At 44.4% G+C, this 22,678-nt stretch overlaps 1 protein-coding gene across 3 annotated transcripts in view; it reads left to right on the top strand.

Annotated features, from left to right (window-relative positions):
- Nucleotides 1–4,977: 4,977 nt before the first annotated feature.
- Nucleotides 4,978–22,678, top strand: part of ATP2A2 (ATPase sarcoplasmic/endoplasmic reticulum Ca2+ transporting 2) — a gene marked incomplete at its 5' end in the record, with an annotated part of 103,207 nt that continues 85,506 nt past the window's right edge. For all 3 annotated transcript variants that reach the window (XR_014225914.1, XM_082272349.1, XM_082272348.1), the window contains 5 exons: nt 4,978–5,095; nt 8,323–8,340; nt 8,430–8,512; nt 12,185–12,289; nt 17,136–17,274. Coding sequence is in view for 2 of the 3 variants with exons in the window: in XM_082272349.1 (XP_082128475.1) it covers nt 4,978–5,095; nt 8,323–8,340; nt 8,430–8,512; nt 12,185–12,289; nt 17,136–17,274 (463 nt within the window). The remainder of the gene's footprint in view (nt 5,096–8,322; nt 8,341–8,429; nt 8,513–12,184; nt 12,290–17,135; nt 17,275–22,678) is intronic.

The raw sequence follows: 22,678 nt of genomic DNA, 5'->3' as shown, positions 1-22,678 counted from the left end.
GTACCATAGAAGCTAGCTATGGTACAGTCCGGTACCACAGAAGCAAGCCTTGGCGCAGAACCGCACCATAGAAAGCCAGCCTTGGCGAAGAACCGCACCATAGAAAGCCAGCCTTGGTGCAAACCCGTTCCATAGAAAGACAGCCTTGGTGCAGACCCGTAACATAGAAGCCAGCCTTGGTGCAGACCCGTAACATAGAAGCCAGCCTTGGTGCAGACCCGTAACATAGAAGCCAGCCTTGGTGCAGACCCGTAACATAGAAGCCAGCCTTGGTGCAGACCCGTAACATAGAAGCCAGCCTTGGTGCAGACCCGTAACATAGAAGCCAGCCTTGGTGCAGACCCGTAACATAGAAGCCAGCCTTGGTGCAGACCCGTAACATAGAAGCCAGCCTTGGTGCAGACCCGTAACATAGAAGCCAGCCTTGGTGCAGACCCGTAACATAGAAGCCAGCCGTGGTGCAGACCCGTAACATAGTAGCCAGCCTTGGTGCAGACCCGTACTATAGAAGCCAGCCTTGGTGCAGACCCGTACCATAGAAGCCAGCCTTGGTGCAGAACCGTACCATAGAAGCCAGCCTTGGTGCAGACGCGCACCATGGAAGCCAGCCTTGGTGCAGACCCGCACCATGGAAGCCAGCCTTGGTGCAGACCTGTAACCATGAAAGCCAGCCTTGGTGCAGACCCGTACCATGGAAGCCAGCCTTGGTGCAGACCCGTACCATGGAAGCCAGCCTTGGTGCAGACCCGTACCATGGAAGCCAGCCTTGGTGCAGACCCGTACCATGGAAGCCAGCCTTGGTAGAGAATCGACACATGATGCATGGAGCGTGAAGCATGAGGCATCACTTTTCTATAGACTGTTTCACCTATATTGGCACCTTTAAGTGAAGTTCACCGACTAATCTATTATGAATATATATATTTTTCTTTTTTTTTGAAGTGCGGCATTTACAGGTAAATTGATTTGATTTTGAGTTTTGTTGTTTAGATATCTAGTGCTTCATTTTTTAATATAAGCCTTGGTACAGACCCATACCATAGAAGCCAGGTTTGGTACAGACCCCCTCCATAGAAGGCAGTGCAGACCCGTACCATAGAGGTCAGCCTTGGTGCAGACCTGTACCACAGAAGCCAGCCTTGGTGCAGACCTGTACCACAGAAGCCAGCCTTGGTGCAGACCTGTACCACAGAAGCCAGCCTTGGTGCAGACCTGTACCACAGAAGCCAGCCTTGGTGCAGACCTGTACCACAGAAGCCAGCCTTGGTGCAGACTTGTACCACAGAAGCCAGCCTTGGTGCAGACCCGTACCATAGAAGCCAGCCTTGGTGCAGACCCGTGCCATAGAAGACAGCCTTGGTGCAGACTTGTACCACAGAAGCCAGCCTTGGTGCAGACCCGTACCATAGAAGCCAGCCTTGGTGCAGACCCGTACCACAGAAGCCAGCCTTGGTGCAGACCCGTACCATAGAAGCCAGCCTTGGTACAGACTTGTACCACAGAAGCCAGCCTTGGTGCAGACCCGTACCATAGAAGCCAGCCTTGGTGCAGACTTGTACCACAGAAGCCAGCCTTGGTGCAGACTTGTACCACAGAAGCCAGCCTTGGTGCAGACCCGTACCATAGAAGCCAGCCTTGGTGCAGACTTGTACCACAGAAGCCAGCCTTGGTGCAGACCCGTACCATAGAAGCCAGCCTTGGTGCAAACTTGTACCACAGAAGCCAGCCTTGGTGCAAACTTGTACCACCGAAGCCAGCCTTGGTGCAAACTTGTACCACCGAAGCCAGCCTTGGTGCAGACCCGTACCACAGAAGCCAGCCTTGGTGCAGACCCGTACCATAGAAACCAGCCTTGGTGCAGACTTGTTCCACAGAAGCCAGCCTTGGTGCAGACTTGTACCATAGAAGCCAGCCTTGGTGCAGACTTGTACCATAGAAGCCAGCCTTGGTGCAGACCCGTGCCACAGAAGCCAGCCTTGGTGCAGACTTGTACCACAGAAGCCAGCCTTGGTGCAGACCCGTACCATAGAAGCCAGCCTTGGTGCAAACTTGTACCACAGAAGCCAGCCTTGGTGCAGACCCGTACCATAGAAGCCAGCCTTGGTGCAGACCCGTACCATAGAAGCCAGCCTTGGTGCAGACCCGTACCATAGAAGCCAGCCTTGGTGCAGACTTGTACCATAGAAGCCAGCCTTGGGGCAGACCCGTACCATAGAAGCCAGCCTTGGTGCAGACCCGTACCATAGAAGCCAGCCTTGGTGCAGACCTGTACCATAGAAGCCAGCCTTGGTGCAGACTTGTACCATAGAAGCCAGCCTTGGTGCAGACTTGTACCATAGAAGCCAGCCTTGGTGCAGACTTGTACCATAGAAGCCAGCCTTGGTGCAGACTTGTACCATAGAAGCCAGCCTTGGTGCAGACTTGTACCATAGAAGCCAGCCTTGGTGCAGACTTGTACCATAGAAGCCAGCCTTGGTGCAGACCCGTACCATAGAAGCCAGCCTTGATGCAGACCCGTACCATAGAAGCCAGCCTTGAACCACAGAAGCCAGCCTTGGTGCAGACCCGTACCATGGAAGCCAGCCTTGGTGCAGACCCGTACCATAGAAGCCAGCCTTGGTGCAGACCCGTACCATAGAAGCCAGCCTTGGTGCAGACCCGTACCATAGAAGCCAGCCTTGGTGCAGACCCGTACCACAGAAGCCAGCCTTGGTGCAGACTTGTACCACAGAAGCCAGCCTTGGTGCAGACTTGTACCACAGAAGCCAGCCTTGGTGCAGACTTGTACCACAGAAGCCAGCCTTGGTGCAGACCCATACCATAGAAGCCAGCCTTGGTGCAGACCCATACCATAGAAACCAGCCTTGGTGCAGACTTGTTCCACAGAAGCCAGCCTTGGTGCAGACTTGTACCATAGAAGCCAGCCTTGGTGCAGACTTGTACCATAGAAGCCAGCCTTGGTGCAGACCCGTGCCACAGAAGCCAGCCTTGGTGCAGACTTGTACCACAGAAGCCAGCCTTGGTGCAGACCCGTACCATAGAAGCCAGCCTTGGTGCAGACCCGTACCATAGAAGCCAGCCTTGGTGCAGACCTGTAACATAGAAGCCAGCCTTGGTGCAGACTTGTACCATAGAAGCCAGCCTTGGTGCAGACCCGTACCATAGAAGCCAGCCTTGGTGCAGACTTGTACCACAGAAGCCAGCCTTGGTGCAGACTTGTACCACAGAAGCCAGCCTTGGTCAGGGGCGTAACTACAGGGGTTGCAGGGGTTGCAATCGCAACCGGGCCCCATGCTCAAGGGGGCCCATGTGGCTCCCCTGTACACCTGAATAGGAGGGGTGGTGGGGGCAGCATGTAGAGAAATCACTGTCCTCCTTTTTCCTTCTGTAGCTGCAGGAGGAAAATGGAGGAGATTGGTTCCTCTGTACGCTGCCCCCAGCCACTTCTCCTATCCAGTATACTTGTGTTCTGTGGTCTCTGGGCCCCTGTGTGCTCCCTGGGTCCCCCCCCCCACTTCTGTGCTGCCCCCCCTTCAGAATTCTCCCTTCCCTCACCGTAATAAAGGGCCCCGCAACTAGAGTAAAGGGCCCCAGGGCGCCAGGGGTCCAGGGGGCCCTTCATGGTTTCTTGCACCGGGGCCCTGAAGGTTCTAGTTACGCCTCTGGCCTTGGTGCAGACTTGTACCATAGAAGCCAGCCTTGGTGCAGACCCGTGCCACAGAAGCCAGCCTTGGTGCAGACTTGTACCACAGAAGCCAGCCTTGGTGCAGACCCGTACCATAGAAGCCAGCCTTGGTGCAAACTTGTACCACAGAAGCCAGCCTTGGTGCAGACCTGTAACATAGAAGCCAGCCTTGGTGCAGACTTGTACCATAGAAGCCAGCCTTGGTGCAGACCCGTACCATAGAAGCCAGCCTTGGTGCAGACCCGTACCATAGAAGCCAGCCTTGGTGCAGACTTGTACCACAGAAGCCAGCCTTGGTGCAGACTTGTACCATAGAAGCCAGCCTTGGTGCAGACTTGTACCATAGAAGCCAGCCTTGGTGCAGACCCGTACCATAGAAGCCAGCCTTGGTGCAAACTTGTACCACAGAAGCCAGCCTTGGTGCAGACCTGTAACATAGAAGCCAGCCTTGGTGCAGACTTGTACCATAGAAGCCAGCCTTGGTGCAGACCCGTACCATAGAAGCCAGCCTTGGTGCAGACCCGTACCATAGAAGCCAGCCTTGGTGCAGAGCATACCCGTACCATAGAAGCAGAGTAAAAACCCGCTCTCTCGCAACCGGCGTGCCATGAGCATACAGCACACGAAGAGAGCTCAGGCAATGCAGCGACAAGCAGCTCTCACAAACCCCGCCCCTCCAGCCTCAGCTGAGCGTAGGCCGAGCTCCCCCACTGGGACATTTCGAGCTACGTCACCGTGATCCTGGATCCTGCCGGGGAAAAGAGGCGTGGCCCGGTGACGCTCCTTGCCACCAATCAGAGTCGTCCACATGCAGCGACCGTGAGCCTGGGGCAGCCTCAGAATAAAATGCTATAGCTGCTGTGTTCCGCTGCCACACTAGAAGTAGGAGCTGCGCAGGAGGAGACGGCCCGGTGTGTGACACGGCACAGACACAAGCAAACGAGGCCGCGGCCCGGAGACAACGCTTCATAGGAGGAACGCCCTGACCTGGCGCCGTGCAGTCTCTCTCTATATATTTATATATATGCGTGTGTGAGGGAGGGAGCGAGCCTCGTTGAGTCCCGGGCGCTGAGGTACATCCCGGCAGCGTAGAACATTGTGGAACGTGTGGTCTCTTGGCCTCGCCAGCTGTGCAGGAATCGCAGACAGTAGGAGAAGACTCCATCCTCTCATAGACAGCAGTACCCGGGGTGGCGGGGGGGGCTCCTCGTATGGACAGAGAGCTGTGAGGAGGACACGGCCCGGGCCTATTGTGTGGACTGATTACTAAACGGACACAGAGGAGGAGAGCCATGGAGAACGCACACACCAAGACGGTGGAGGAGGTGCTGGCCCATTTCAACGTGAATGAGAGCACGGGGCTGGGCCTGGAGCAGGTCAAGAAGCAGAAGGAGAGATGGGGCCCCAACGGTACGTCAGCTCCAGGGCCCCTCCATCACCTGCTACAATGGAGGGGGGGGAGGGGTGTGATAAGCTCTGATCGATTGCTGCCACTAATGGTTCTCCCCATACATGTTCCAATCTTTCTATAGTGCCTGATCATCCATACATGTACAAGGCCAATCTAAAGAGATTGTAATGTGTATGGAGAGGGTTAGAGGGGGGAACTCTCCAGAGCTGGAGCAGCTGTGCATAGCAACCAATCAGCCTCTACCTTTCATTTTTAAAGCTTACCTGAAAAAGCTAGAAACTGATTGGCTTCTATGCACAGCTGATCCAGTTTAGATCTTTCTCTCCCCCCACCTTGCATGTTGGATCACAGGTGGTCACTCCATCTTCCTACCAGGGTTGCCAACTGTCCAGTAAATTCATACAGTTCCAAAATGTGTGATTTTTACATCTGTCTGTGAATGTCAGTTACGAACATGCAGTCTGCCTGTCTGTGGACATTCATGGGCATATGTAAAAAAATAAGATTTTACAAACTGTCCATGAATTTACTGACAATTGGCAACCTCCGGTAGGAAAATCTAGGCCTAATTTATGCATCAGTTAAAAAGAAAAAGCGCCCTTACGAGCGTTTTATTTAGGGAACCACATTGTTTTCAATGGAGACATTCACACCGGTGCGTGAATGTGCACTGCGTTCAGATCCGCTCCGTAAAAATCTGTGCCTGAGGATGTATGTAGGCCGCAGATGCAGGTATTGGAGATAAAAATCAGGACAAATTTACGCAAGTATTTACTGACCTTTTTACATGCGTAATAAGATCAGTTAAAGTTTTACACCCATGTGAATGTAGCCAGGTTGTAGTGTGTGTGTGTGTGTGTGTGAGAGAGAGTGGTGGAGATGGCAGGGCTGAATTACTGGTGACTGCATCATCTCCTACCCACCGGCTACAGTGAGAGAGATGGGGACAAAAGAGAATCACAAACTCATCATTACCCAGATCTAGCACCGCTGGCGTGTAGAATCAGCAGCTGTTTGTGCTGTTGCCAGGCGACTGATTAAAAGATCACACAACTTTATTTGTATACTAGAGATCGGATGTGCTTTATCCTTGGAAGGGTGAGAGAGGGCTCGGGCTGCTCCAGGACACTGACATAGCCCACTGATTCCTCTGTGGGGGAAACAGATCAAAAGGGATAATGTCAGCACTTCCTGTAAGGGCCTATCCCGGCATCTCAATGGGAGCCTAGTATCACATTAACAGAAGATGGCTGCCTGGATGGAACCTCGTGTGTGAGAGAGAGAGATCGAGTACCAGAACTGGTTTCACCACTTCCCTGACATCTGCCGATTGCTGATCTTGGCTTTAATCCCTATGCCTTTTCTTAAGAGTTGCACAACATCCTGTCTCCTCTTTATGTAGGAGGTGAATGTAGAATTAGCAGACCTGGGTGACAAAGCATATATACTTGTTAGCTAACTTGCCAAATAAAAAAAATCTTTATTATTACTCACTAGAGATCTTTGTCATTGTTGGAGGGATAACATATTTTTTGTATGTTTTGTATACATATTTCTGTAGCCAAAAGCTGTGGGTATGCCTGCAGGTGTCCAGCAACGTGTGTGTATGTATGTGTGTGTGTGTGTGTATGTATATGTATGTGTGTGTGTATATATATATATATATATATATATATATATATATATATATATATATATATATATATATATATATATATATATATATATATATATATATATATATATATAATTTTATAAACTTAACTATAAATTTAATTTTTATTTTGGATTCTTTTGTGTGCATTTCATTGAGGTTGTCATTAACTGTGTTTTTATACAGTGTGTGTGTGTGTATGTGTGTGTGTGTGTGTATATATATATATATATATATATATATATATATATATATATATATATATATATATATATATTAGGGCTGCACGATATTGGGGAACAAAAGAACATTGCGATATTTCGTTTTCAACTATATATATATATATATATATATATATATATATATATATATATATATATATATATATATATATATATATATATATATATATATATATATATATATATCTCGCAATATTTTTCTGGGTGGAATGCAGAAGACGGATTAGGCAGAGTCGGGACTCACAGTTGTGGTAGGAGGTAAAAGAATACAGCCCGACATGACATCTGTCCCACACGTTCCCTCTGCCGCCCTGGAGCTAGTTCTCTTGACCGAGCGGTGAGCGCGGCACAGCGAACCAATCACGTGAGTAGCGGCACAGGGAACCAATCAGGTGTGCAGGCACGCATGATTGGTTAGCAGTGCAGCTGCTCACAGCGTGCTGCTCACCGCTGAACGTGTGGGACGGCTGCCAGCACTGTGAGTCCTCCTCCTCCCCCCCCCCCCCCCCGAGTCCCGACTTCTCCCTGCCTAATGGTAAATATCATGTCTTCGGCGATATGAATATCGCCCACCCCTGCAGAACGATAGTCGATATCACATCGACTATTGTTCAGCCCTAATAAATATATATTATTCAAAAAGGTACTGCACTTTTTTTTTTTTTTTATTTAACTCTTATTAAATCTAAAGTGTGGAGACTTTTTGAAGACCCCTCGTGTGTATGTGTATAGTATGTATGTATACATTCAAATAAGAGCCCATTCACACAGGGGTGACACGACTTGCTGGGGCGACCTGTGAAGTCGCGGTGCACCGCGACCTCGGCGCGACATGCACAGACTTCATATAATTGAAGTCAATGCAAGTCGCCTCCAGGTCACCCCAAAGTAGTACAGGACCCTTTTTCTAAGTCGGAGCGACTTGTGTCGCTCCTATTAGAACGGGTCCTGTGCTAATCAATGGCAGGCGACCAACCGCGACTTGTCAGGCGACCGAGTCGCCTGACAAGTCGCGCTAGTGTGAATGGGGTCTGAAGCTGCTGCAGGTACCTAAAAGAAACCTTTTTATAAAGACTTTAGGCTAGAGTTAGACCTTGTTTGTTCTAACTATATAATACAGTGAGTTAAGAAACATACTAAGTTAGTACAGAAATGTTTCTATTACCATCTGGGTACATATAGGTTTAGCCTGGAAAAGAGCAGACAAGTAGACATACATGTCAAGGATCACCTGGGACTTTGCTCATTTACATAACTGACCTATGTCTCTTGGATTTTAACTTTTATTTTTTTTCTTTCCCTTATGCTCCTTGAACCATTTCGGGAACAGAGCTACCAGCAGAGGAAGGTAGGTTTTTATTGCCGTTCAGCTATGTTTTATTTGTGCTTCTGTGTTGTTCTTAAGTCATGGTGACAAGTGTTTATCTTTCTCCATAGGGAAAACATTATGGGAGTTGGTGATTGAACAGTTTGAAGATTTATTAGTTAGAATATTGCTACTTGCTGCCTGTATATCGTTTGTAAGTATATTGAGAACAAAATAAAATGTTAGCATCTAGTATTGTTAGATGTGCAGTAATGAGATAACACGTTGCAACACTATCATTGCAAAGGGAAATCTTTCCAGAATGTTCTAGAAATCGTGTGTGTGTTCTCTTCTGGGAATGTTGATCACTTTAGATCACAATGTTCTAAGCTGAATGACACTTGGTGGGAGGGTGGATGATCTGTTGACCAAATGTAGTAACTGACCTTTTCTTTCTTTTGAGCCCAAACAGAATTACTACTTTTATTTTTACTCTATAATTATTTTTCTATGTATGCTTGTACTACAAATGAACAGAGAGGGCTTGTTTTAATGAATGATGCAGAGATAAGTACAGCAGCTAAAGGAAGTGTATTTTCTGTTTTCATTGGAAAGCTTTCTTAGGAGCCCTGGGCTTTTTGGGCTCATGTTCACAAACATTATTGTGCAGTATTCTTGCCTTACTATGTAATATAGGATTGTGCCAGATTATACAGTGTTTTATATTCCTAATATTGGCTAAATATTAGGAATATAGGAATAATATTAGGAATATAAGTTTGGGTGTTATTGGGATCTGTTCAATTGGGTAGGAATGAGCTCGCTCATCAAGAACCCTCCTTCACCCAACATGTCATGTGTTGTGAAGCAGTATATAGTGACATGGCTGTATCAGCACAGATGAATTAAAGTTGGTCAAACATCTTCGGTTTCAGTAGGTCCCCATGTAGTGGCAATGCTAGTCTCCCTGGGTCAGTTATTTTGATTGTAAGTGTCACATAAATATCACAGTGATATTTACCGTAGATTTTACCAAAGCTGTATCATGAATTTAACAAATACACTTAACGCAGGATATTTCTATCCTAAACCAATTAAAAATTATTTAGTGTTTAAGTAATCTCAATCAAAAAGACAGCTGCACTCGCTGTATCTCGCATAGTAATACAAAATGGATATCTGAAAAGGTGCATGTTGCTCTATCCAATAATCAGATGGCACTTTTCCACTGCAAGTACCGGCTAGTACCGGCTCGGCTCTACTCGGCCCTGCTTGGCCCGGTTTGCTTTTCCACTGCTGGTACCGCATGGTATAGGGTTGGAACGGTTCGGTACGGTACGGTATAGGTTTGCTTTTCCACTAAAGCAGTACTAAAGTTAAGTGGGTGGGATAACAACGGGGTGGGTGGGATTCTCTGACCAATCAGTGGCTTGTAGTGACTGCATGCAAAGGATTGTGGGATATGGTACCAGTTTGGTACCTGTTGGAACCACAATCGAGTAGGTACTGTTTTTTCAGGGCCGTACCGTACCGTTCGGTTCCATGCAGTGGAAAAGCAAACCTATACCATACCGTACCGAACCGTTCCGACCCTATACCATGCGGTACCAGCAGTGGAAAAGCACAAAAGGGTGCCGAACCAGTACGGTTCCATGCAGTGGAAAAGCGCCAAGAGTGAGCAATTCAGAACACAATTCATAGGCTAATAAAATGCATACATAATTAGTAAATTGATAAACTTGTAATGCACTTGTGTGGTTCCAAGATCCCTCTTGGTGGAGCACATCTTTGTGTAATCGCTTGAAGCACAAGATTTTTGATCTTTTTGGCTCACAAGTAGAGCACCTTCATTGGGACTGATTTTTCACTGTTTTTATGAATTTATGCAATTTCTTTTTCATATTTACACTAGTGTTGGTATATTGGCACTAATTGCACGCTGCTGATATTTATAGTGGGTGCTGACATCCCTTTTATTAATATAAACTTAGACTAAGTCAGGGCTAGCATGTTTTTGAGTATTGATCCTAATCAGGGTTTACCTACTAAGGTTAGGTTCACACTATTGCAGGCTCTGGGTGCTGTGTTTGCATGGGTACAGCAAACTATTCATTTGAATAGGGCGCTGTACGTGCTGGAAACGCAGGGAAAAGGTCCCCAATCTTTTTATCCAAAACTGATCTGTGGGGCAGCTGCACAGAACAACATGGCGCTGTGGCATCATGTAGTTTTGCACCCCCAAAAACAAACTGCGTTTTCTTGTAGGGGGGGGGTGCAGAAAAACGCTGCTAAAAGCCAATGTGGCCAAACGTGCAATAACGGCAATGAAAAAAAGCTACTAAAAGCACGTTTTTACAGCTGCTTTTTCCTGGCGTTAGAAGTGGCTCTGCAGCTCGTTTTTTTCTGACGCCCTGTGTGCATGAGGCCTTATTGGGTAAATTGCATCCACAGCTATTGACAGTTTCAAATTGCATGACAAGTTGCACCCCATTTCATGCAATGGAACTGTTCATATCGCTGCAACTCATGTTGCAGCAATTACGAAAAGTTCCTGCAGTACTTTTCACCGATTTCATTGCGACTTGCATATACTTCTGTTAAATTTGCAAGCCTCAATGAAATCAGCGGTGCAAATCGTACTGATGTGCAGCTTTTGAAATTGCACTGAAGTAGCGCTATTTCAAATCTACACCTGTGTGAATGGAGGCTTAATGTGTTCATAATAAAGTAGCAATAACTGAATGAAGAAATAAGTATAGCCTATAGGCTTTTTTTTTTTTTTTTTTTAAATTTACAATGGCTTGAGTACTGTATAGAGAATAATGTAAGTGAAAACATGTATGTAGTAGATAAGGAGGAAACAAAGTGACAATCCTTTCCTGCCTGCCCAGTGGGATTAAAGATTTGGTTACATTTTGTAACAGTAATTTAGAATCTTGCATGTTTGTAGAAGATTTTTTTTTTTTTATAGCTATATTTCTTTTCCTTTTTGGTTCTTGCCAGATAGCTTTAGCTATGTTGATCGAGATCATGTAACCTGATGTTAACTGTAACATACAGTACATGTTAAAAATAAATACATCCATGGCCTGTTATGCAAATGTTATTCTACCAAGTCCAACTCCAGCAAAAAGTGTTTTGGATTGCAGGGAAGGATTGGAGCCTCTGTCATGTTTTGATTGCTCTGTATCAAGGGGATAGGAAGTGATGAAGAAATGTCTGTCTTGGACAAAGATTGCAAAAACAAAAAACGATCTATTTTAGCTTGGTAGGAGTGATAGCTCTTCACCCTAATGCATGCTGGGCTTTTAATCCCTGTGTGTCAAATTTGAAAGGCTAGGAATAGCTGGAATGCGCTGGAATTTGATGCTCAGGGGATAACACCCAGGATGCATGAGACTCCCTCCACTCTTTGAAAATCTAAAAAAAAGTTGACTGGAGTCCACAAATGTTTATGCTGCAATAAATGGTGTGTGGGGTGGTGGGTGATTTTTGAAAATTCTAGTTGGATAGATGTTGAGTTGCATATTTTAATGTAGGTGTTAAAAACCTGGTACAGTCTTGCACTTGCATAGCATTGTTTTTTTTTTTTTTTTTTTTTTTTATTCCCAGTGTTCTAACTTGTAAAGAAATTTGACCTGATTGTTCAATGCTTTCTGACAGCTCTGTTCCATTTATAATATGGTGTTAATGATTTCTTCACCTATAAAAGATTGGACCTGCTTGTTAGAAGGTCTGAAAATCTAATGCAAAACCAAATGGGCACTAACAGTGTCATCAATTTCTCAGTTTTAAACAATGCCAACAAATTCCAATGCCTTAGCTATCAAGGACAATGCCTGCTGCACTCTCGATTTGTGTAAATCTTTTTCTGTCTTTATTTCAGGTGTTGGCATGGTTTGAGGAAGGTGAAGAAACAATCACAGCCTTTGTAGAACCTTTTGTAATTTTACTTATTTTAGTAGCAAACGCCATTGTGGGTGTGTGGCAGGTAAGAAAATTTGTGATTAAAGCATAACCTTTCTGTTCTTGCATTTTATCACATGTATAAACATATTAAATACTCCTTTTGCAAAAAAAACTCAGATTCCAGTTCTAAACCAGGCACTCAACTGATTAAAACATTTTCAGGGAAGCTAAAATTATTTGATTTTTTGTTTTCTTTTTGTTTTTTTTATGGGCTGAAAAATTAAGATTTTAGTGGTTGCATGCTTGTTCTAGGTTAGCGACTTAAGTCTAAGTTGTAATACAAATGGAATGGCAACCTTGTGGCATGAAAGTCTAAAAACAGGACAGCAGTAGTAGCTTCAATTTTTCTTTAAAAAAATAAAAAGTTTTAACGTATCAAAGCTAACAGAATAAATCGCATGTAAAGGATTCTGTTCAGAAGTTGGAACAAAGTTTTTCAGTGTAGTGTTTACAATGACACTGCTTTCTGTTGATCTTACATTTTCCATCCAATGATGTAACTTCCTCTTACTAAAGTGTTTTGCAATCACCCATGTTATAAAACCGTGCCTCTAATGGTGTTTTCTTCTCTCTGATTAATAAACCTACAGTACATTGTAATAAAGAGTACCTATTGCACGCTAACCCCACTTTCCCCAGCTGAAGATTGTCAAAGATTGCGGACAAGTCTGTTTAAAAAAAAAAAAATACATAAAAAATGAAAATACAGACTACTCTGCAATATTAAGTCTTGTGTTGGTTGGCTTAGCAGCCATTCACTAAACAAATTGAGGTTAGCTACGTCAGACTGCAAAAACATACCTAATAGCGAATATGCTAGAATTATTTATATTTGAGTGGAAAACCCAATATTATGATTATCCTACTGTAGTTGGGCTCATATTGACAACGTTTTACATGATTGGTCGCATAGTCTTGACGTAATGTAAATTTTAAAATAAGCTTTTAGTCCACAAACGTGAATGAATATTATTACACAGAACATTCTGGTACCCTTTTTTTTACCTGTCTCCATATTGATCCCCATGGAGTGCCCTGGGTTCTAAACCTAGGCTAAATGAATGATCTTTACTTTCCTCTAAGTTGAGATAATAAACCACTTTAAGACTTGCCCTATTAGCAAACCATATGTGCTCTCTACCTTGCTTCCAAGCCACTCTGTTCAAAGAAACATAGCCATTGCTTCCAGGTATTAGGCAGCTTTTGATTCTTTTCTTCCTCCCATGTAACAGCGTTCGTGCTTCACTCTTGGCCATTCAGGTATCCAGCACACTGTCACATAGGACAGGGCAATAGTCCTCTAGCCCTGTATAAGCTGTAAGTTCCTCTTTTCACTTTTGGTGTAAAGCAGATTCACAGTTGCTAATCACAGCGATCAGGTGACCCAGGGTCGGACATTTTGAGTCCCGATCGTTCAAACTGGCTACCAGCATAAAGGGAGATACGCAAATATGCGACTTCATGGAAAAAACCCCAGGCCAGTGGGGCCTCCTATTTGTGTTACAAAAACCTGGACCTCTGTGCTACTATGTGTAGATCTATGGGCTAGTAGTGGCCACCAATGAAATTGTATATCATGAGGTTGCTGCCTAAGGCTCCATTCACACCAGCGCGACTTGTCAGCCTGACAAGTCGCGCTCCCTCGCGACTGCTACAGGACCCATTCTAATAGGAGCGACGCAAGTCGCTCCGACTTAGAAAAAGGGTCCTGTACTACTTCGGGGCGACCTCGGAGCGACTTGCATAGACTTCCATTATGTGAAGTCCGTGCAAGTCGCTGCGAAGTCGTGGTGCATGGGAATGCACAAGTCGCCCCCGATGTAGTACAGAGTCGTGCCGCCCCAGTGTGAACCGAGCCTAACGCCTATGTGTGTTCCCACATGACAAACAAAAATATTGACAGTAAAGAGTGAAACGCTACCTGACAAAAAAAAGTACAAAAATATTGCAAATCTGAGAAAACTATGAATATTCCAGTTACTGCTAGTATCTAATTGTGCAATAGTGGTGGTGGCCCCCAATTCTTATCATCAAACAATGCAAGTAATTACCGTGTAAGATTCAGTGGCAATAATGGTACATAAAACAAATAAATATGCGAAAGTAACGGATGTTGTAGCCTCCCCTGACAATGTCATGAGTGGTATAAATCTATGCAACTGGTTACTAGTGATGTCGCAAACATAAAATTCGCTGTTCGCGAACGCGAACATCGGCGAATGTTCGCGAACATTGCGAACCGCCATAGACTTTAATAGGCAGGCGAATTTTAAAACCCACAGGGACTCTTTCTGGCCACAATAGTAATGGAAAAGTTGTTTCAAGGGGACAAACACCTGGACTGTGGCATGCCGGAGAGGGAGCACACAAGTTCTTAAAAATTTATTTTTTTGATAGAGAGCCAATTATTGGAAAAATTAAAAAAAAAATAAAAATAAAACATTTCTTTGGATTTAGCATCTGGGGGGTCTAAAAAGTGTACCTGTGAAGTTTCAGCTCTGTAGCATATCCGGAACCAGAAAAAATTACGAATTAGGGTTAGGGCTAGGGTTAGGGTTATTTTTATGGCTAGGCTTAGAGGGTTAGGGTTAAGGTTAGAGGGTTAGGGTTATGGTTGGAGGGTTAGGTTTAGTGTTAGGGGCTAGGGTTTGGGTTACGGTGAGATACTTAGGGTTAGAGTTAGTAGCCCTACCCCTCTAACTCTAACCCTAAGCACTAAAAATAACCCTAACCTTAGCCCTGACCCTAACCCTAACCCTGATTCTATTTTTTTTTTCTGGTTCTGGACATGCTACAGAGCTGAAACTTCACAGGTACACTTTTTAGACCCCCCCAGACAATAAATCAAAAAAAAATTTTTGAAGTTTTCCAATAATTGGCTCTCTATCAAAAATGAAAATTTTGAAGAACTTTTTTTGTGTGATTTAGTGTCTAGAGGGTCTAAAAAGTGTACTTGTGAAGTTTCAGCTCTGTAGCATGTCCAGAACCAGAAAAAAAGATAATTTTTCAGTAGAGCAGGGAACCCCTTTTACACCTATATGATCTTTTTTTCTGGTCCTGGACATGATATATATATAGATAGAGATATAGATATAGATATAGAGATATAGATATAGATATATAGATATATAGATATATAGATATAGATATATATATATATATATATATATATATATATATATATATATATATATATATATATATATATATATATATATATATATATATATATATATCTATATCTCTATCAAAAAAAATACTCAAATACCAGCCCTCAAAGGGGCTTTTGGGGACTATAGATATATCCAAAAAAAACCTCCAAATACCAGCCCTAGGAAGGGCTTTTTGGGGTGCTGTCCTTACAGCAGGAGTGTACCAAGAACACTGGCTAACAAGACCGGGAACTGTCCCCAGCTATTACAGCAGCAGCAGCACCAGCACTTTCCCTGCTCTCAGTAACACAGAAATGATCTAAGATGGATGCTGCCCTTGCTTATTTATAGGAGGTGGGAGGGTGTGGGAGGGAGGTATGCCGATTGGCCTGGAATGTGTCTGCTGACTGTGATGTTCAGGGTCAAAGTTTGCCTCAATGATGATGTATAGGAGGCGGACCGAACATCGCATATGTTCGCCCGCAGCGGCGAACGTTCGAAGTTCGCCGGGAACCGTTCGCCGGCGAACCGTTCGGTACATCTCTACTGGCTACTAGATGTGAACCATGTCCTAAAAGTGATTAATCATCAGTGAAAGCAATCCTTAGAGACATCAGACTTCTGTGAATACTGTGTTCTTCTTCAAAAACAAAAACATGTGCCCCCTCCTCCGGTCAAACTATGCGCTCACCTTTTTATAGAGGGACCTTTTATACTTTTTTTATAATGGCCCAAACAAGCCTTCCCCTGTTCCTGGGACACACTTGCTTCACTTGTGCAGTTTTCCTTCTACAAGTTTTTCTAAAAAAATTTGAGAAATTGACATAGTGCTGAACTCTTTAAAATTAATACTTTATTAAAAAGGTTAAGAATCGCACTCCCATTTGTAGATGCACTTGAGTAAATTGATAGACACTTTGTGGGTGCTTGGTCCCCTTAATAGTGATTTAAATGTCCGCAGCTCGACTCTGGGAGGTACAGATTACTTCCTATTGATGTGTGATGTTGTCAAAAGGCTCCGCCCCAACGCATTTTGTCAATCGTCACATGACTTTCTCAAGAGCTTAAACCCTTGGCATCGGCCAACCTGTAATGGAAGAGACCCTTTATACAACTGGGACTTTAGAACCTCCCAAAGCGCAGAGGACTTTTTTTGAAGATAGTTGTTCATACACCTTGTATACCACTTGATATATCACTGATGCCCAACCTGTGGCTTTGAGTCCCATGCAGCTAGTGGTAAGCTTTTCCTTCCTATGTGTTCTCATGCCAGCGAAGGAAAAACATTAGTAAGTCTGCGGTTTGCTAGTTTTAAATGGTTTCAGATCTTCTTCTTTTAAATTTTTTGTTTAATGTGCTGTCTATTCCCTTTTTTTCTCTTGTGCATTTTTTCCTCTGATCTTCTATAATGTTGAGAGAAATATCAAATTTGGCACCAGTATATTTTGGGAGCATTGAAATTGACTGTAGTGGTAGAACCAACGGTCTCGTCTTAAGATGTGCGCAGTCTCTGTTTACTGTAAAATGCATGCAGTCTGCATGTCAATAGTAGTAATACATGCACTGATAATTTATGTGATGTCAGTGGCCTCCCTTGAAGACAGCTTTATCTTAGTTGACCCCAACCGGTTTATACAATTTGGACAGAGCATGTTCGCTTTAACGTACTTGTATAAAACCCTTGTTGGATTTCATGTAAAAAATCTTTTTTTTCAGGAAAGAAATGCTGAAAATGCTATTGAAGCACTCAAGGAATATGAGCCTGAAATGGGTAAAGTGTACCGACAGGACAGAAAAAGTGTCCAGAGGATTAAAGCCCGAGATATTGTTCCTGGGGACATTGTCGAAGTTGCAGGTGAGGTTTCACTTTTGTAATTGTGGTAAAGGTAGGCTTTGCACCTAAAAATGCTTGTTAGTAAGAGCTTCTCAAGTGATGGTAAACTGCATAAATACTCTGCAATTTGTTTTTACAAACAAAATAAACTGCTTTAGTGTTTTTATTAGCTGAATTGCATGTTTCCTGTACTACTTCATCTTCAATGCTTATATTTAAAGTTTCAGTGCTCTGATCCCTATGTACACTTTGAATTTGGTAAATTTATTGCTTGAAGCTGAGCATTCTGCATGCTTGAAGCTTTAATATGTCTATAAATGTCAAATTGCTTTTAGGAGCAGACGTTGCTACGATTTATTTAATGTCTGCCGCACTCATGTTAAGTTGCTGATGTATGTGGAGTGTATTGCTAATACCTTTTATGCTTAGTATTGTATGGACTTTGCCATAGAATTTGTGGAGAGATGTCCATGTAGGGAAATGGAGCACCTCATTCAGGGATGCATATCTTGAAATGGAATTCTAGGCCGTATGCCAATGACATTTGTATGTTGAAACCTATTTGCCTTCTGTGACAGCGGTGAAAATGACTGACTGACGGTCAGAGATTTGTTTTATGATGTCCACAAGAAAGCTCTTTTGGTGTCGCACGTGTGTGTGTTGTGTGGTGTTGTTGTTTTTTTTTTTTTTTTTTTTTTTTTTAGGGCTTTAAAAAAATAAAAACATGATTCTGTAATACTAGCCTTATAAGACGGATTGCTTTTTAAATGTAAAAAAGGAGCTTTAGGAATTGTCTAGTTGGTAGCGTTTTTTAAAGCTGACCTCCAAGATAAGCAAATATATAAATACTTTTGTTGTGTATCCTCCCTTGAATGCTGGTGTGCTTTGTGTATTTCTTCCAGATCTGTGCAGTAACCCAGAATAAAACTTTGCCTCTGTGTAGCTCTCTCCTTCTACAGGGTGACTAGTGCCCCCCCCCCATAGTTTTCTGTGGGTTACTTCTAGTGGGTGGGGTTAGCTGGGTCCCTCCCACAGTCCCGATCCCTGCACATGCGATGTACAGCACAGTGATGATGTCACGGTTACTTTTATAAGGTAGTAACTGAATAACTAAAATTGTGCACACAAAGTAAATGTATTTAATTACAATTTTTTTTTTTTTTTTTTTGGGGGGGTTCAGCTTTAAATTCTTCAGCATGCAAGAAACTGACATCTTTATTCAAGTGTGTTTCCAGAAAAATGTATGGTTTATATTAAAATCTAAACTAATCATTAATTCTGGAAACAGATTCTGCTTTGGACATTTTTTGAGACAGAGCAGTTATTTAGTAAACATCTAGCAAAGTTCTGCTTGTATATGGCAAAATAAAGTGTTTTGGTGAAGCTTGCAATTGGCTTTGTCTGCAGTTTAAATTTGACTTGCAAGCTTTCTCCATGCTTGTTAGCAGTTGACCTGTATGATTTTGATATTTTAAGGGTTAGTTCACCTACAGGTGACCTTGCTATAGGTGTAGGCCATTTACATACCTCATGAAGCCTGGCTGGAAAATTCTCAGGACACTGTAAGGGAGGCCCAGCTGTTACTGTTGACCTCTCCGACTCTGAGCTCAGAGCTACTTCATTGGGGAGGGAGAGACTGAGAGAGCATGTAAGGGAGGGGGGAAGCAAGACTGCGCATGTGAAGGGGTTAGAATCGGAAACGGAGTTCACTTCTGGTGAATAGTAATAGCTGCTGGGCTTCTCTTACCAATGTCCTGGGAATTTCCAATCAGGTTTCATGAGGTACATAAAGGGCCTACACGTTTAGCAACACCAGTATTCAATTTTGGTCAGAGATGTACAGTTGGTTATCTACAAAACCTTTCTTACTGCATAGGCAGTTTTTTGTAAAAAGTAGCGATGCCTTTTTAAAGGTTGAAGGTTGCCAAAATATAAATTTGCTGTCCGAGTACCTAATTTTGCTATGAAGTCAATGGTTCTATCTTGGTCAGTGTTTTTTGACTAAAATGGGTATTGTTTGCTTATATGAATGGTGTCCTCCAGGATTTTACTTTCTTAGTTTGCCTAAGAAGGTAGCCTTTCTGTATTTTTAACTTCGGAGGCTGAAAAGAAAAGATCTGCTTCTATGGTCTTGTGTAGGCAGTGACTGGGTAGCAGAAAACTCCCCCTGTCATTGTTTGTATCCACACTCATGTCATGTCCATGTAAATGGGAACAGCCACAAGTCTCAGTTCCCAACTGTAAAAACTGCCATTGTCTACAAACCTGATCTAATTTACTTTTCAGTGCCTAGCAAACTGTCCCATTATTGAAGAGGATCTGAGTTGACAGGCAAGTGTGACAGACTGACCAGAGGCAGACTCAGTAGTAAGAATAATTGCAGCAGAGCTGTCCAAAGATCATGCGATCTCCATTGGCATCTGGCTGGCTCAATATCAAAAGTATTATTCTTCCTCCTGGCTACTGATGAAGGGTTTTGTGTGGTTTTTTTTTTTTTTTTTTTTTTATCGTCCTTCAGGGTAGCATCTGAGAGAGAGAGAGAGGCTCCTCCCACCTGAACCCAGAAGCACAATAGTCCACCTTTATAAAAATGTCAGTCTTGCCTTCTGCCTCAGTTTAATTGTTTCTCCTCCGGATCCACAGAAGCTGCAGCTGTTTATTATAGGTCAGCCTCCCATCCAGCTCAGCGAGCTTTGGAGTGTGCAGATCAGGGGCAGCACATTAGGGCAAGCTGGCCTATACATCTCCCCCCCCCCCCCCCCCACAGGCTGTCAGGATGTCTGCAGCATTTCCCCCTAAACTGCACCTGGACGAGCCAGCGATCCTGCCAGTGATCTTCTGGGCTAGTTCCTGCTAGCCACAGCTATCCTCCCGGTCGGCATACCTTACTTAGCGTCCCACGCTGTTGGTGGGGCAAGATGGCAGCGGGACAGGAGCAAAAAAAAAAACAAGCAGAAGGATAGATGGACTCTCCTCCCCAAGGAATAAGCAGGCCGTAGGATACCAGGAGAGCAGATGACAGTGCAGGTATGTCCACCAACCTGTATGGGGGTGGGGCTGGAGCTGGGCAGGAAGCAGTCAAAAGGCCCCTATGCAGGGGTTTCTTTTCTGAGGCTGACCATGTTGGATGATTCCCCACCCTGCCCTGCAGATCCTGCCGGTCAGGACAGCTCCAAGGTAAGCCAGAGCACTCTGGAGTTCCCTCTGTCTTTACCTCACTACAAATGATCATTCATGTTTGTGTATGGTAGCTGCCTGCCTTACTGGGTCCTTTGTGCTTGTTTACACACAAACACCCTAGAAGAGAAAAAGGCAAAGACCAGTAGCAAGGCCAATTGGCCGATTGGACCAATACGTACGGCCATGGAAAAAAAAAAAGGAAGGTACCAGCCAGACCAGCACTCAATCTAACAGTAAGACACCCACCCCCTCCAGCAGCGCAGATGATGTGGCGCAGGGAACGGATTCAGATAGCTCAGAATCCGAAGATGGCCCATGCTCTGATTTAAGATGACGAAGATCCAGCATCCCATCTTCCCTAGAGGCGAATGTTGTTTTGGTTCCTTGCAACCCATCTTCCCTAGAGGCGAATGTTGTTTTGGTTCCTTGCGCAATCAAAAGAACGCTCCAGTGGTGGCTCAGCCTGCTAATTTACCTCGAAGGATGCAAATGGACACAGACAGATCTGGTGGGATCACTATGGATGCCAGCGCTTTGGGTTGGGGGCGAGCACATATGGCGGACCATTGCACACAAGAAAAATGGAACCCTTCCACTGGTCTCAAGCATGCTCAAACCTGAGGGAGTTAAAAGCTGTAGAGGAGGCGCTAAAAGCGTTCCAACTGGCAAGTCAGGGAAAGACGCCAGGACTCGGTCAGACAACACCACAACTGTGGCATACCTGAACAGACAAGTGGGGACAAAATCAACCTGTCTAATAGGCCTGACCGAAACATGGTTGTGGGGCGAGAAAAACATCAGATCCACCTCCACCATCCATCTGAAGGGAACCGACCACACGCTGGCAGACTTCTTAAGCCGAAAAATAATAAAACAGACGGTATGGCCTTAAATCAAGAAATCTTCTGGTGGATCACCCGAGTCAGGGGGGTGACTGAAGTGGATCTGTTTTGCGGCAAAAATAAATAGGAAGCTCCCAAAATTTTTCTCTAAAGTCTACAGATGGGAACATTGGGGTAAATGCGTTCAACCAAAGCTGGGCCCCTCATCAGTGTTATGCATCCCCCCCCCCCCCCCCAACTGCCCGAATACCAAAGTTGGTACAAAAGATCAAGGAAGAAAGGGAAACAGTGATACTTATTCCACCCCATTGGCCTCAGAGGCTATCTTTCAGTCGCTTAAAAAAAACCTCCGTATTCAGCCACATCTGACACTTCCAGACACGCCGAACCTTCTATTGCAGGGGCCAGTCAACCCCCCGAACCACAACGTCATGAAGCTTTTGGCCTGGTTCCTGAAAGGGTGAGGCTACAGAACAAAGGTCTGTCAAATAGAGCGATTGACACCATCTTAGCCAGCAGAAAACCTGTGACTAGAGCCATCTACGAAAAAGTGAGGAAAAAGTTTTGTCTTCTGGCATGAGAACAATGAAGACCCCGACAAGGGGGCTAGTCTAGCAATCTTAGATTTTTTTTTTTACAGGAAGGAGCAGACCAAATCATTTCCCATAACACTTTGAAGGTTCAAGTGGCAGCGCTATCTTCCCACCTAGACATTAGGCTGGCAGAAGACACGCTCATAAGACGATTCCGTCTCTCATTGAAAAAAAGCCAGACCCTGAAGTTCAGCAGAAATCCAACATGGGACCTTTCCACAGTATTTAAAGGATTCCTCTCGGCACCCTTTGAACTATTGGAGGAATGTTCGGATAAATACCATTACACTAAAAACATTACTCCTGGTGGCGCTTGTGTCAGCAAGAAGAGTTGGTGAAATACAGGCTCTATCCATGATAGAACTGAATTGTTTAATTCTGACAGCTAAAGTTCTCCTCACACCAGACCCAGCCTTCCTACCAAAAGTCTCTTCAAATTTCCACAGAACTCGGGATGTGGTTATTCCTTCCTTCCAAGTTCGATGGATCGCAGGAAAAGTCACCTACAACAAGCTTGATGTAAGATCCTGATAGCTTGCCTCGAGAGAACTAAAGATTGGTGAAAAACGACCACACTATTCATTCTCCATGCTGGAGTCAACAAGGGGAACCCGGCTTCAAAGCACAATAGCCAGATGGATAAAGCTTGCCATTCAGACAGCCTACCAAGAACTAAACTTGCCCTGCCAAGCAGAGTCACAGCCCACTCGACTAGAGCCTGGGCATCATTAATTGCAGAAAGAGCCACATTGGAGCAGATCTGCAGGGTAGCGACGTGGTCAAGCTTCAATACCTTCGCAAGGCATTGTT

This window comes from Pelophylax lessonae (assembly GCF_965119305.1).
Source record: "Pelophylax lessonae genome assembly, chromosome: 1".
NCBI lineage: Eukaryota > Metazoa > Chordata > Amphibia > Anura > Ranidae > Pelophylax > Pelophylax lessonae.
This window is presented reverse-complemented; position numbering and strand designations above follow the sequence as displayed.